This window comes from Melopsittacus undulatus, chromosome 1, assembly GCF_012275295.1.
Source record: "Melopsittacus undulatus isolate bMelUnd1 chromosome 1, bMelUnd1.mat.Z, whole genome shotgun sequence".
Taxonomy (NCBI): Eukaryota; Metazoa; Chordata; class Aves; order Psittaciformes; family Psittaculidae; genus Melopsittacus; species Melopsittacus undulatus.
In genome coordinates, this window is record NC_047527.1 from 86,753,381 (window position 1) to 86,768,265 (window position 14,885).

At 39.5% G+C, this 14,885-nt stretch overlaps 1 protein-coding gene across 1 annotated transcript in view; it reads left to right on the top strand.

Annotated features, from left to right (window-relative positions):
- The window catches only part of CDYL (chromodomain Y like), a 106,430-nt gene extending 95,909 nt beyond the window's left edge, over window positions 1–10,521 (top strand). The window contains exons 3-7 of the mRNA XM_005149917.3: window positions 495–751; window positions 1,356–1,528; window positions 3,094–3,304; window positions 7,511–7,654; window positions 8,628–10,521. Of these exons, the coding sequence (XP_005149974.1) occupies window positions 495–751; window positions 1,356–1,528; window positions 3,094–3,304; window positions 7,511–7,654; window positions 8,628–8,786 (944 nt within the window). The 3' untranslated portion in view covers window positions 8,787–10,521. The remainder of the gene's footprint in view (window positions 1–494; window positions 752–1,355; window positions 1,529–3,093; window positions 3,305–7,510; window positions 7,655–8,627) is intronic.
- The last annotated feature ends 4,364 nt before the right edge of the window (window positions 10,522–14,885 follow it).

Sequence of the window (14,885 nt, forward strand, 5' to 3'; positions counted from 1 at the left end):
ATGCTTTATATGATCTTGTCAATCAAGTTCTTTATTTGGCTTTTTGTGTCACTTTCTTCCATCTATTAACTTCTCGTGGCATTTGAAACAAAAGGCTTCTGCTTTCTCTTTGCAGTCTTGGTGCTGCTAAAGGAGTTAAAGATGTCGGAGAGGGAGAAAGCAGAGCATCAACCTACTGAAGTGTATTGGTATTAGGAATGTTAAATAAACCTTTCCCTCTTTCTAAAAATAAGTATATGATGATTGGTGTGTTTGGATTGTTTAAGATGTATTTTCTTACAACTGTAAAATAAATTTGTTGGATCTCTTTGTCACTTTAATTTTGCCCTGTGCATGGAATCTATTTCTGTAACATTTCAGTTCCAGGGGACTGAGTTTCATCTTTACTGTGTGTTCTTAATATGACTACCCTGTTTTCATGCTAATAGGGATTTTGCAATCGTTGGCCCAGTGTAATGTAATTACTAGAATGTTATTATTTAAACTGTTTCCAGGTACATCCACCTTTATGGAAGCATTAGCAGCCAATGGTACAACCAACATACAGACATCTGTAACAGGAGTCACAGCCAGCAAACGAAGGTTTATTGATGACAGGAGAGATCAACCTTTTGATAAAAGGCTACGTTTCAGTGTGAGGCAGACGGAGAGCGCATACCGGTACAGAGACATTGTTGTCAGGAAACAAGATGGATTCACACATATTTTGCTATCGACAAAATCATCTGAAAATAATTCACTAAATCCAGAGGTCAGAACAATTCAGATTTTGGGGGAAAGGGTGCTGGGATAGTTCCAAGTCCTTGCCTCTTTTTTTATCCCTATTATTCAGGCACAAACGTGCACAAAACAAGATTCACGTTGTTGCTTGTAAGATGTCAAACTGAACTGAGTTACACTTAAAATCAGGTGTTTGTGTAAGAACTGTGTTATCTGAACATGGAGATGTACTGTCTTTTGTACGATGTGGTGATTCACGAAGTGCAACCTGAAACGAGCTTTAACCTAATTTAAGGTTCTGTTTTTTTCTGAACTGGTTGCATGTGCCACCTGCTGTCCAAATTACAGAAATGCTGAATGAGAGCGTTAGTTACAGATAGCATCTCATAGATCTGTTCTTAATGATTTCATTATCTTTGTCTAATTACATTTTTGAAATGCAAAGCTTCTCCTACCATTTTTGTATTTATTTAATGTTCTTATGTTAGGATAATGAAAAAAGTGAACTTTTCTAATCTGCTGGTTGAGTGGATCCTAAGGAGAAATTAAAGCTCTCAGAGGGAGGAGGGGAGGAGAACAATGTGCTACTTTTTAATATTGGAGTAAAAAGATTCTAATGAATTTTTGATTTTCAGGTAATGAAGGAAGTCCAGAGTGCACTGAACACAGCAGCTGCAGATGACAGTAAACTCGTTCTGTTCAGTGCAGTTGGTAGCATTTTCTGCTGTGGTCTTGATTTTATTTATTTTATACGACGTTTAACGGATGATAGAAAAAAAGAAAGCACTAAGATGGCAGAAGCTATTAGGTATGTAAGATTATCTTCAGTCGTCTGAGTGGCTATTCTTCATGTAGTGGGGCTTGTCTTATCTTTATTTCAAAAGCCTCTAATTCAACAAGATCCCAGAAACCCCCATGCTATGTGCTATATTGTGCTGCACTTCTTTATATTCCCTGTCCCTTCTTATTTGGGTTGCTATTTAATGCATTGCTATTTTTAGTACTGAAATTTACCTATGAAAACTGTTAGTATGGTAATATTCCTCCAGTTGAAACCAATTTTAAAAGATTTAAACAGCTATAAGGCTTCAGGAAAACAAATTTAACACATGCAAATACAAGATATGCATTGACTGTGTAACTTGGTATAGTACATTCAGAGCAGTGGTGGATACTTTAGAGGAGTAGACTAAAACCAGTGACCATCATCCCAACACTAGGCACCAAACCTAATTTTTAAAGAAAATTAACCGAACTGCTACAGACTAGAAGAATATATATGGAAAAAAGCATGGATCCTGGGGACATGTTTAAATGGTACAAACAAGTAGTTTAGTTCATCATTTAAATACTGGCTTTGAGGGCCTGGGCTCTTGGATTAGCTCTGTTATGTTTCCAGAATATCTATATTCCTTCAGAGACCAATATTCTGTTGTCATTATCAATATTCATTTCCCTAAAAAAGGCCTTCTGACATGTAAAGCCTGTTTCATTGGAGGCACATTTGGCTCATAGGGATGGTAATAGGTGGGGGGTTTGTTTCTGTTTGGTTGGGTTGGGTTTTGGGTGTTTTTTTTTTGTTGCCTTTTTCTCCCCCAAAGGAAATATTTCAGTCATTCTAAGTAAAAGTTGCTCATGCAGTAGCTTCAGATGCAGCCAGAGGACAGAGGCTCTTAACACTGAGCTTCTGTCATTAGTTCTAATTCAGTCCCGTCCAGAATCCTGATTTGTCACCTATTACTCATTGTTAAGAAAATGGATAAATGGAACTTAAAACCCCCCCTTCAAATACAGGAATGGTATTTTTCATACATATGCTAAGATGGTCATCTCTGGAATATTCAAATGTGATTAAAATTATCATGAGTCTCTGAATTGGGAGTGGATTCCTTAAGATCGTTCCAGCAGTTTTTCAGCATTCACCTACTTCAGCTCGCTAGGATGAGTTGAAGCATGATAACCTGTAGTGATGGATGTGATATAGGAGAAGTGTTCTGTTTCACTGAAATGCAAAAACAGCCATTGCAACACTAATTACTGGCCTCCAACTAGTCCTGGTGCCACTGTTTACCACCCTCTGGGCCAGCCATGCAAACATTTTCAGTCCTCCTCACTGCTCATCCAGCTCATACATCAACAGCTTGACTGGGAGAGTCTTGTGGGAGACAGTGCTGACTGCCTCACTCTGAAGCCTGTGTAGACAATACCCACTGCACTCTCCTCATCCAAGCTAACCACCTCATCATGGAAGGTTATCAGATTGGGTTTGAAAGTAATGTTACTGTGGAGATGAGTTCTTACGAAGTTTTCAAGGGCTGCTGTATTTTACTCTCTATAAATACATAGTGAGTACATGTTTCTGTTTCTCTTCAGGAATTTTGTGAATACTTTTATTCAGTTTAAGAAGCCTATCATTGTAGCAGTAAATGGCCCAGCCATTGGACTTGGAGCATCTATATTGCCTCTGTGTGACGTGGTTTGGGCTAACGAGAAGGCTTGGTTTCAGACACCATACACTACTTTTGGACAAGGTCCGGATGGATGTTCATCCCTTACATTCCCTCGGATAATGGGCCTGGCTTCTGTAAGTAGCTTGCAGAGTAGGGGCAATGCAGTTCTGATGACTTACCCAGAGTGATTTCAAGACTTTTTACCTTTGCCAAGTTGTCTTTTCTTTCCTCTCATGAAAACCTTTCATGAGAATCCAGTATTTACAGCTTCTCTGCTCCATGCTGTTGCAACCTAGTCTTCACCTGCATGCACGGAACCAAAAGCAGGGACCTAATCCTATGTCATGGGCACCCTTAACCCTGGCAGTGGCAGAAGGGTTATAGCCGGCATGCCAGGACACACCTTCCTTGCTGTTGCCTTGTAAGGACCAGCCACCAATATCTTGCATTCAGCACAGCTTCCAAGTGTAGCAGAGAATGGGCTGCTCTGCACTCAGTGTCGTTACACAGCAGAATGCTGTGGCACCAGCTCTCAGCAGTCTCCTGCTGGTCTGCAAAATAAGTAATTCTGCTTTTGTGCACTCGTTCTCAAGAACTTGTGTGGAACTTGCTCACTTTGTACATCTCTGCTGATGTTTCACACTAGTGCATTATGGAAGAAATACTCAGCCCAAATCACCTTTGTGTGGAGGGTTATTTACTGATTATTTAGTCTTTGCACTCAATTTCCAGTATTGCTGGATAGAAAAACGGAAGCTTTGCACTGCTGCTGAAAACATAAGCCATGTGTTTCTTAGTCCCTTTTCTTGCTTTCCGATTGGATGTGAGAATCAAATTAACAAAAAGCTATATAAAAATCTTTTTACCTACATTCTTTTCATGTTACTTCCTAATTTTTATGCTGTGTTCTTTGAAAACTTTGACCCTATGCCCCATCCCAGTTTGAAATTGCACAGTGACAGTATGAAACAAGAGCTTGTAGCTACACCTGGTTTTCCAAAATTACTGTCTATTATAAAAGCAAATTTTTCTCTGTAGGCATTTATTGATTTAAAAATACAGATTTTGATACATTAAAAGCATCAGTTTGTAATGCACTTGATCTAATGACTAACTGTATAATTTCTGGATTTACTTATTAGAAAAGGTAACAAATAGATTAACAGTTATAAGAGTAGTTTTAATATCTTAGCAAGTTTCAAACAACTGATTGTTCCTTTCCCTTTTTATTTGGCCATCCATCCATTCATCCATCCATTCCATCCATCCCCGTCCCTTAGAGACTTGTGGTTGTAGCTCTTTGTTTCTTTAGAAGATGTACAAAAACACAAGAAGCTCTTCCACTCTTTCATGTGTGTTTGTGAATGCTCTCATTTTTAAATATAAAGATCTAAACCGAAAGCCTCCAGAGACAACAATTCCGTAGTTAGTGCGGAAGGTGACAGGATGGGGAGTGCTCTCTGTTGTACTATACTCAGCTCTCTGCAGGGTCAGTTGTGGCTGATGAGCAGCTCTGTTGTGGAGGGGTTTTTCCACAGAACATGTTCAAGAGAGGTTGTTATTACAGGATATCTGAAGCCCAGACCTTAGGATTCAAAACTGATGCTGTATTGAGAATACCAAGGATTTTAGAAGGATTCTTAAACTTAGCTTTTGAAACTAATCTAGCACAGAGATTAAGGTGGTGCCTCTTCGGGGAGATCTGTTATTAGGTGACTGCTGTGGAGTTCTTGCTCTGGTTTTCTGGTCCTGGATCTAAAACACAGGAGCCACGTGCTCAAGCTTCCCACTCTGGATTTTCCTGCCAGTCTCCAGCTCACTTGGCAGTATTTCTCATGCTCTTCTGTCAGTCAGTCAGGATACGCATTTCCACAGTTGCCTGCAGTCCGCATCACAGGCAGGGGATCAGTTGGTACAGAGCTGCTGATCACAGTGCAAGAGAGTCAAGATGCTCCTCAGCAGCTAGTGCCTGTGGGCTTGCACAGTTCTCCCATGAGCCTCAAAGCACTTGCTGTAAAAGAGAGACCAGAGGATGTCCCTATGAAGTTCCTCTGTGGAAGGAGAAGACCAAGTAGAAAATTAAGATTGTTAATGAGAATCTTACAACTATGAAATATTTTTATCACTGTCATTTCTATTGCTGTATTATATGTCGTGGAAAGTAGCCACCAAGTGTATTTGTCACAGCAGACACAAGGTGTGATTACTGGATTAAAACTTGTTGAGCAGTGGGTCTCCAGCACATGTTGTGCATAGATCAAAAGTGGGGATGCCAGAGAAAAACATTTCCCTTCAAAACCTGTCAACTGCGAAAACCCATGGGAGCACTCATTTCGTGTGAGGCTTCCTGCTACTGCTGTGTTACAGCTGGCAGAAGACAGGCACCTGCCCCACTGTCACTTGTGGGGCTTCGTGTCACTATTGAGTTCTAGAAAACAAATTAAGGGTTTCTAGCATTTGTTTTTATCCTGGTTACCAAAAAAATACATGTGAAGAATGTGTAGACCTGAGCAGCTGATTTAAATTTCCGACCTTCCTAACTCCAGTTGGATTGATTTCACATCTGGATCTTTGATATAAATGTAGAATAGCTTTTAAAATTATTTTGGAATAACTTTTTTTTCCCCATATCTCCGTAGGAAAATAATCAATTCCTGGGGTTAGACGGACTTGTGTGCAACACAGACGGTTTATTAGCTAGTGTTTTGGGTTATTCACATGTAATGTGGAAAATTAGAAGAGTCATGAGTTAATAAACCTTGTATATCTGATTTTGCTTTCAGAGAAGGTAGAACTATACAGGCATGTACTTTGTATCCTTAGATTGAGACTGTTTTTTTTAAAATGGGTATATGTGAACCCTAACTTCCCATACTAACTTCTGAGAAATGCTGCTGGTAAATGTTATGGACAGTCAGCAACCCAACTGCCGGGAGAACCCAGACTTTGTATTTTGTTACAAAGGGGCAAATAACAGACCTCTGAGTTTCCAACTTGCTTCATGTGTAAAATAGCAAAACTGGGAACAGTTCCTGCGGCAATTAGATCGTATGAGATCCTTAACTGAAAGCTGCTGTAATAATTGCCAGAATTTCCAGTATTAGAAAACATTAAAAACCTCCAAATTTTGTCCTCAGAAATGCTGCACTTGTCAGGTTCAGATTTCATTTCCCAGATTTCAAGAGTCCAGTGATGGTTTTGGCATATTTTCAATATAAATTAGTCACAAAGAAACAGTCATACTCCTTTTCATTTGGGGTTTTTGAAGTTGGCAGTTACTCTGCCTTTATCTTCACTGACTGTTTCATGCAGATGGCACAGCAAACAAAATGTTTAACTGTGTAAGAAACTTCATTAAAGGTAGAATTCAAGTGTAAGTGAACTGGTTGTAGGATGAAGCTTTAATGGTGAAGCTGATAGACAGTCAAGTGTATTATAATTACATATAAAAAATATCTAGAGAACTAGAGATCACCTTGTTGCACAGAAGGTAGTACTCTGTTCTGTACCTTTCAACTATGGACAGAGCTTTTAAATACTGGTTTGGGTTTCTTTCTTTTTAATCAGACTGATAAATCAGCTTTTGAAAGGATTTATCAGTTCCATATTGAGCTCCTGAATAAAATGGGAATGTTTATTTTCCATAAATTTGATCAAATATTGGACTATATCCTGCTCAGTGCCGTGGGGTTTGGAGGTCAAATTTGAAGATGATCCAGATATTTTAGATGTTGCATTATAAATTAAATCCTGCTGCACACTTTGGAGCAGTGCTGAAAATAAACCACATTGAGTATTCAATACTAAAAAAAATGTAGTTGCGAAAAGTTACCTGTTCTTGCCTACCAAGACCAGCAGCTCCCAGGAGGTCTGCTACCAAAACTGGGTTATCTTTATCATTTATGGATAGATTTTAGCAAAGATTTCATTGCTGCAACTAACACTGTTACAGAGGGTAAGCCCATGGCTTCTATTGCTTTACACATCTGCCAGGCATTGTAACCTAATTGTAACCTATTACCACATAGTTAATCAAGTGAGCAATGCTGCAAGATAGCTAGAGCTAATGAATGCTCAGTAATGAGAAACCAGCAAAGCCAGTTTCACATTTAACCCTTAATCACAGACCTCTGCTTTTTTTGTTAACTCCTGCCATAGTATAGTGAACATCACCAGCTGCCTATCTAAAGGCAAGTCCTTTAATCGTTAGGAGTTGGAAGAGCTATAGTAAAACTATTTCAAATAGTGCAGGCATTTTCCTTATTTGTTTTGAACATTTTTCCTTTAATGAGTTTTGTCTCATTACATTTCATACCAGAAGTAACTTTCTATCCCTTCAGGCCAATGAAATGTTGTTCAGTGGAAGGAAGTTGACTGCACAGGAAGCTTGTGCCAAAGGCCTCGTCTCTCAAGTGTTTTGGCCGGGAACATTCACACAAGAAGTAATGGTTCGAATCAAGGAACTGGTCACATGTAACTCAGTTGTAAGTTTCCTTTCTTTTCTTGCAATACGTGCTTATGATGAGATTAATAAGTATTTATCTAAGTATTACCAGGCTACATCATTACATCCTTCTGAAAAATGACCATTTTCATGAAATAAGTACAGCATTTTTGTACAGCACTGTCTTTTTATTTCCTGGGTTTTGAGGACTGCTTTTTAAGTTTGTATCTGACGCTTTTCATAGTCCATAGTACACATTGGTTATGAAATTGAAAACAGCATTGGACTCTTTACAATATACTTGTGTTTAACGTAGTTGCCTAACTTATTCTAATCAACAGTGTACACAGTTGCCCTAAGTACTGCACAGAAATCTTTGAGTTGTAACATAATGTCTTGAGCTATAATAATATAGATTACCAGGAAAGTAAATGCAGTCTTTGACATCATGTTGAACTTAATTTTACTACAAAACGCCTAGTGCATACATAGAATAATGTGGATTAGAAGGGACCTTCAAAGGTCATCTAGTCCAATCCTCATGTCTGGTTGCAGTACTGGCTGTTGCACAATAGCCAAAGCTATGCATATTTAATCTTAGGAGAAGAGATGAAGTACAAATTAACTGTTCTGTGCATTGGAAATTTTGGGTTTTGAAATGGATCAATAGCTTTGTAAATGGAAAAGCAAGTGAGATTTTTCAGCCTCCTTTGAATGCCCAAGATTGTCAAGGTCTGCCTGGTTACTGGAGCAGTTCTGGATTATGGTTAGACATCACCAAAATGAAGTTGGAGTTTTCTCTAGTTATCAGCATAAAACCATTATATTCATGGTTACAATTTTACTATTTTCATCGTTTCCACTTTTTTTGTACTTGTTAACTGAAGTGTTTCTTAGGCTTGTAGTATGATAAGCTTAGGTTCATAATCAACTTCAGGATCCATCCACATAACCTGTAAGTACACGTGTAACACTAACACAACACCCCTTTGTTTGTTTGTTTGTTGGCCCAGGTACTTGAAGAATCCAAAGCTTTAGTACGGAACATCATGAAGGTGGACTTGGAACAAGCAAATGAAAAGGAATGTGAAGTTTTGAAGAAAATCTGGGGCTCAGCACAAGGAATGGACTCAATGTTAAAATATCTGCAGAAGAAAATTGATGAGTTCTGATGAGATGCCCATTGACACTGGAATTGTATTTCTGGGACATCAGGGCAAACTTAAAGTGCCCATTTAAAAAAACCTATATAAACTAACCCCTTGCTCAGCTTGGGAACAGGAGTGGACACCCTCCCCTTTTACTGTCAAGGGGTTTAAAAGTACTGTATCACTTAAATCTGAACAAAACTCCTTTTTCCCTGATTGTTACATATAGATATACACACACACACAAGTGTATGTGTGTGCATATATATGTCTTTTATATATATATATATAAAATGTAATATGTGTGTGAGAGTGTGTATGTAGACACACGCACACAAGCTAAAAAAAAAAAAGATAGAGTGCACTACCAAACATCTCTTTAAAGGCTCTAGTTTTTGTTATCTTTGGCTAGTACTGTATCAAATAGAGAATGGATTAAAAAGTGAATGGTGTTGCATTATTTTCTGTGTGGCAGGGAAGTCTGGAATAATGCTTTTCTTGTTCATTAGATTACAGCATTGAAACGGGTATTAGCCAGCCCTTACTTTCACTGCCCAAGGAGTCAGCGAAGATAGAAGGCCTTGTCTCAGAAGAAGGTTGAAATACCTCAAGCAATGGAACATTCTAAAATGTGGGGGAATTAAACCCTGTTAAGCTTACATCACATATATCCCCAAAAAGAGAGTGTGCTCAGGATTATTGCTAAGAAAACACTCTGTCCTTTCTTGGGGGGAGGTATAGAGGGGTGGGAAGAAGAGGGCAGGAATACATTTAATTCTTACCCAGATAACATGAAGAAACCACTGTCTCTTAGGGAAGGGGGATGAGGGGAAGTGGGAGGGAAATGGAAGGGGAAAGAAAGAAAAAACTAAAAAAGAGCTTGTTTTGCAGTATTAGTGAATCACTGAATATCTTCTGTATGAATATCCTAAGTTATAAGTTAGTTTTAGTGGGGTTTTTAAAAATCTCTCTGGGTTTGGGATTTTTTTTTTTGTTTTCTTGCTTTTTGGGTTTGTTTTTTTGTTGTTTTGTTTGGTTGTTGGGTTTCTTTTTTAATAACTACATAAGTGCTTCTGTTGCTGGGTGAGAATACTACTTTATATACAGTTTGGGTTTTGTTTTTGGTTCTTTTTTCCTATTTGCTGGTTTAATTGATGTATTACACCAAAAATGCATTTTATGTTCATAAATTTTAGGTTCACTTAGAATATATTATTTAATAAGTTAAAATTCTTTTGGCACACTATGACATAAAAAACAAAAACTCCTTTTTAAAAAAAAACTACCTTATATTAGATGTTTAATGTTCTTTGTCTATGCTTTTTTATTATTTTAAATATACACTATATACGGTATGGTGTAAAAGAGTGCCCTGTGTAAATAGACCTATTTTGCATTCCTTTCAGGAGTGGTTATTGATTCCTGACTGCAGATATCTATTATTACTTGGGTATCTGTGCTTGCAATCTTATTGAATGTATTATGAAGAATGAAAAAGAAATCAAACCTTATTTTTGTACAGTTTTGAAGTTTTTACTTGGAACTGACCCACCTCCCCTTCCCAGTGGAGAGCTGTACAGTGTGTAAATCTGCCTTTACCTTGGATTGGTACAGTATTTTTGCATCTGTGGGACCTACTTCTTTGTTCTTAGTAGTTTGAACTATATATAAACTGTACAATCTGTAAAGTTTTTATAGAATAAATATTCAGCTGTGAAAACTGGTTAAATAAAACTAATATTTCTTAACACATTTTAAATGTGGCTCGGTCCAAGAGTTGTCTTTTTCAAAGACATTTCAGTTCTGATTTCAAAGTAAGAGTTGCTGGAACAAATCTTGTAAATGACTTTGATATTTATGGTTTATTTTGTTGATCTTTTATCAGCTCTTGATTTCCATCAAATGCAAGGTTGAAAATTAATTTATTGGTGGTAACTGTATAGCCATTTTCTCCTAGAGGTGGTAGATGGGGGAAGATGGTCTATAGGTGGTCATTCTGCTCTCAGTTATTTTGCTACACTTCTAAAATATCATTCAGGAAATGTTTCTTTGCAATCTCTTAGAAATGGGTGATTTTCCCTACAATGTAGCTGTGGTAAAGTGAGAACTCCTTAGTTAGATCTGGTTTTATTGAAAAGTAGAAGGAAAGATACCTTACCTACAGTTCTGTATAGTTAAACCATGTGTAGTCCAACTCAAATTTATATGAAGATCTCTCCTCTGGCATCTCTAAGAAGCATTTGGGCATAGATTACACCTGGTTTGGAGTCATAGCCTCCCAGCAGCAGTGGTACTTCAAAAATGGTTTTCTACGTTGATTCTAGTACTGATGTGTGAGCAACTTGTACCTGGAGAATTCTGGAGTATCATGACTTACTAGACCTGGGTACAATGCAATAACACAGAAACAGTATCTTTCTGAATTGTGCCCAAGAGAACTTCTATATACTTTTGTAAACAAGGAAAATGTTTTCCGCAGTTTTTAACTCCTTCAGATATGAAAGCAAACTTAAAGCACCAGTCTGGGTGTCAGAAGCCTAATCAGTGGATAGTTGTCGTGGTTTAAAACCCAACCACAGTCTCTCTCTCACCCCCCAAGTCTTTCTCTAACCCCCCCCCCCCCCCCCCCCCCCACTCCTGGAGGGATGGGGAGGAGAACTGCAAGAACGTAACTCCCATGGGTTAAGAACAGTCCAGTAACTAAGGTATAACACAAACCATGCTACTGATACCACCAATAATAATGATGATAAGGGAAATAACAAGGGAAGAGAATACAATACCACCTGTCGAAATGAGCCCAACCCGTAAGAGAGAGAGCCCTTCCGGGGGACTCCCAGTTACTCCCAGTTGCTTAGGCCTGACCCTCAGGTCTCTTATCAAGACTGTCTGCTATCTTGATTGCATGACTACTACCCAATCTGCATCATTCCTTACAGAGTGTGTAGACACACTGTTGGTGCTGAAACTTGAAAGTACCAGAGGAGCCTTGATAATGCAGTGTAGGAATAAATGACATTCTAGTTCTCTTTCTACCTGAAATAGGTAACGGCTCACCTATTACTAGCAAACAGCAAACTGACAAGCATTGACAACTGGACAGCTCTGAGGCCATATATTATGCTTTCCCCACAGAAGTTCCTGCATATTCAAGTTTATGTGTAGAAGTAAAGAAGAGACCTTTTCTTTGGGTCAGGAAACCAGAGAGCCATGGGTTGAATGTACTTAGAACTGTTAGAAAGCCATTTGTGTACACTAAACCACAACTTCTGCTGACACTGTAGCTTGAGTGAGCAAAAATAGCAGAGCAGGGTTTTAGCTTTGGGTAAGCTAAGCCACAAGAGGTATTTTGGAGTAATCTGAAGATTGTCAGATCAGTCAAGCCAGCATTATACTGTGTCTGGGAATAACTAAAGTCACTAAGTCACACTTTCATTTCTTGATGTTTCTGAAGGAATTACATGTTCATTCATACTAATAGAAAATTGTTTTCTGGAGAGAAATGAAACAAGCCTGTGCATCTGAGGGAAAAGAAAGAAAAAAGACAGGTCTTGACACCAATTTTCTTGAAGCAAAATTAACCACACCAGCCAGTCTGATGGATGAACCAGGGGCAACATGTCCACAAACTTTTGGATATTTTGGACAGTCTAATTCAGCTCATGAGATTAGCTATCTTCTCCCCCAGAATCACAGGCTTCTGAAGTTACTGCTGTCAGACTGGGGGGCAGCAGAATTAGCTGTAACTCCTTCAACAGAAGATCTTTGCAAATTGTTAGTCCTAATGATGTAAAGCAGGAAGTTTGCAGACCTCAGATAACCCAGCTCTGAAGTAGAATAAATACTTAAAAAAATAATTCAGATGATCCCCAATGCTTCTGAAAGGGGCTGGCACAAGATGATAAGCTATTGTGCTTGATCCTTAAAAAGATGTAGGGCCAAGGTCTACAGTTCAGGTTCCCCTACAGTGGATACCCCAAGCAACACTAGCACCCATGGTGTAGGGGGAGGCATCACTGGCTATGGCAGGGGGTTTGGAACGAGATGATCTTAAGGTCCTTTTCAACCCAAACCATTCTATGATGGTAGTTTTTCACACTTGCTCCTTTTGATACTCTTACAGGTTTAGCCATTGTGGCTCAGCAAATAGATTTTCCACAGACATTAACCTGTTCAAACATAATTGGTTGAAAAACAATTTTTAATGAAAAAAGAAAGGATAGAAGAATGCTAAAAATGAGATCCCTCCAAACCTGAAAGTATGCAATTTTCTGGAAATCTCTGGTCAGCCTGTATTAAAACGCCATTCAGTTCCCTCACTACACTTCCTAACAGTAGAATAAGTCCACCCAACACTCACATGGTAAGACAACACATAGGGAACAAAACTTGCTGAACAAGAGATGTGGCACATCTGCCTCTAGACAGTTCCTGACACAGAGGCATTAAAACTGCAATTCTGCCACTGAACCTCACTGATTCTCACCGTGTCCCTTCACATCTCTCTCTTTCAATTCCCCTCTGGTAAATTGGTTTTGATTACTGAACTTTCAAAACCCAATAAGCAAGTAAGACAGCAGTCTAACAGTAATAGGTGTAAAATAAACAAGGAAGCCATATAAAAATTGCACAGAAGTTTCTGAGAGAGGTTGGTTGGCTGAAAATAAATGTATTTTTGCCAGTGTCTAGAAAGAGACACGCACAGACATCTCTGACTTCACATTCAGGCACTTCAGAAAACCCAGAGTTTCGTACCCCGGGAAGTTGGTTTGAACCCAGGAAATTCCCTGGTAGAAGATTCCTGGCCAGCAATCCACAAGGACCTGACATGCTGTTATCATTTCCTTGTCTCTGACATTCCCAGTGCTCCTTCAAGTCCTACCGATGAAAAAGAACTGTAACCTGAGAAGAGCTACAGTACCAACAACGAGGAGTCATGGCACGTTCCACAGAAACATGTTATCACTGAAGACACAGCAGTGCAAGGCACAAGCAAGATAAGCGCTGGATTTGCTCTCCTCTCAGACCACTGCCTCATCACAAACTGAAAGCACTTGCACAGAGAAAGGCGAATCAGAGCATCCCACCCAGAATCCACATGAAAAGCAGGAAAGAGGAACAGCTCCTCCGCAAGGACAGTGGCTAAAGAAGCTTTCGCATCTGTTTTTCCTACCATGCACAACAGGAACCCTGTTGGAAGAGCTGCGCAAAGGCACGTAGGCACTGTGCTTGGACAGCTGCCATGCTTGACCTGGCAAATCACTGGTGATAAAAGAGCAGAGTACATTACTAACTCTACAGACTTGCCCAGTTTCCCCTCTAGATCAACATACTATCACCACCTCGCAGGCTTTCTCATGAAGCAAGCTGTGATCCCAGCTCACACCAGCAACATGAACTGCACCATCCAGCATGCTCTCCCTGATAACTCAAACCATCCACATGGACAGCCAGCCAACGCAGCAGACTGGAAAGAGTTGGAGAAGAGCCTGACAGAAGCAGTGGCTTGTTCCTCTTGGAGACTGCAAGGCTAGAGGCAACAGTGCAGTAAAAACTGCCTCACCAGAAGGCCTTCAAACTATAGGTACCTCAAAGCACTTGCAGTCCAAAAGCTGCTGGGTGGTCAGCACCAGGTGCCAGTTCTTTCTTTTCGATCTGTGTTCTGTGGAGGGGCATCAAAATACCACAGCAGTGTTCATTGATAAACTGCTGGCAACTGCCACAGAAATGGTGCAGCCATAAACGAGCAATGGTACAAATACCAAAGCCTCTCAGCCTTCAAACTAGATGTATATTTAGAAATCCTGTGTCAAACCATGAAATTAAAAAAAACCCAAACACTGTGGGTCTCCTAGCAGCAGGAGCTGCTTGGTTGGTTGGGGCCAGCAGGGATTTGATCCCTAGGAGCAGCACTCTTGCCTGCTGCTGCTGCCTCTGGAAAGATTACATTTGTCAGAGAATGGGAGAGCTTCTGCGACACTATGTCTCTGTTGGAACCCCTAAGGGGAAAAGAGGGTCTCCTCAGAACTGACAGGAAAATTTAAGACTTCCTCAAAGAAGAAAAGCAGCAAAGCAGCAGAAATCCAAGGGAAGAAGTGGAACTATTCCTAACAATCACGATAA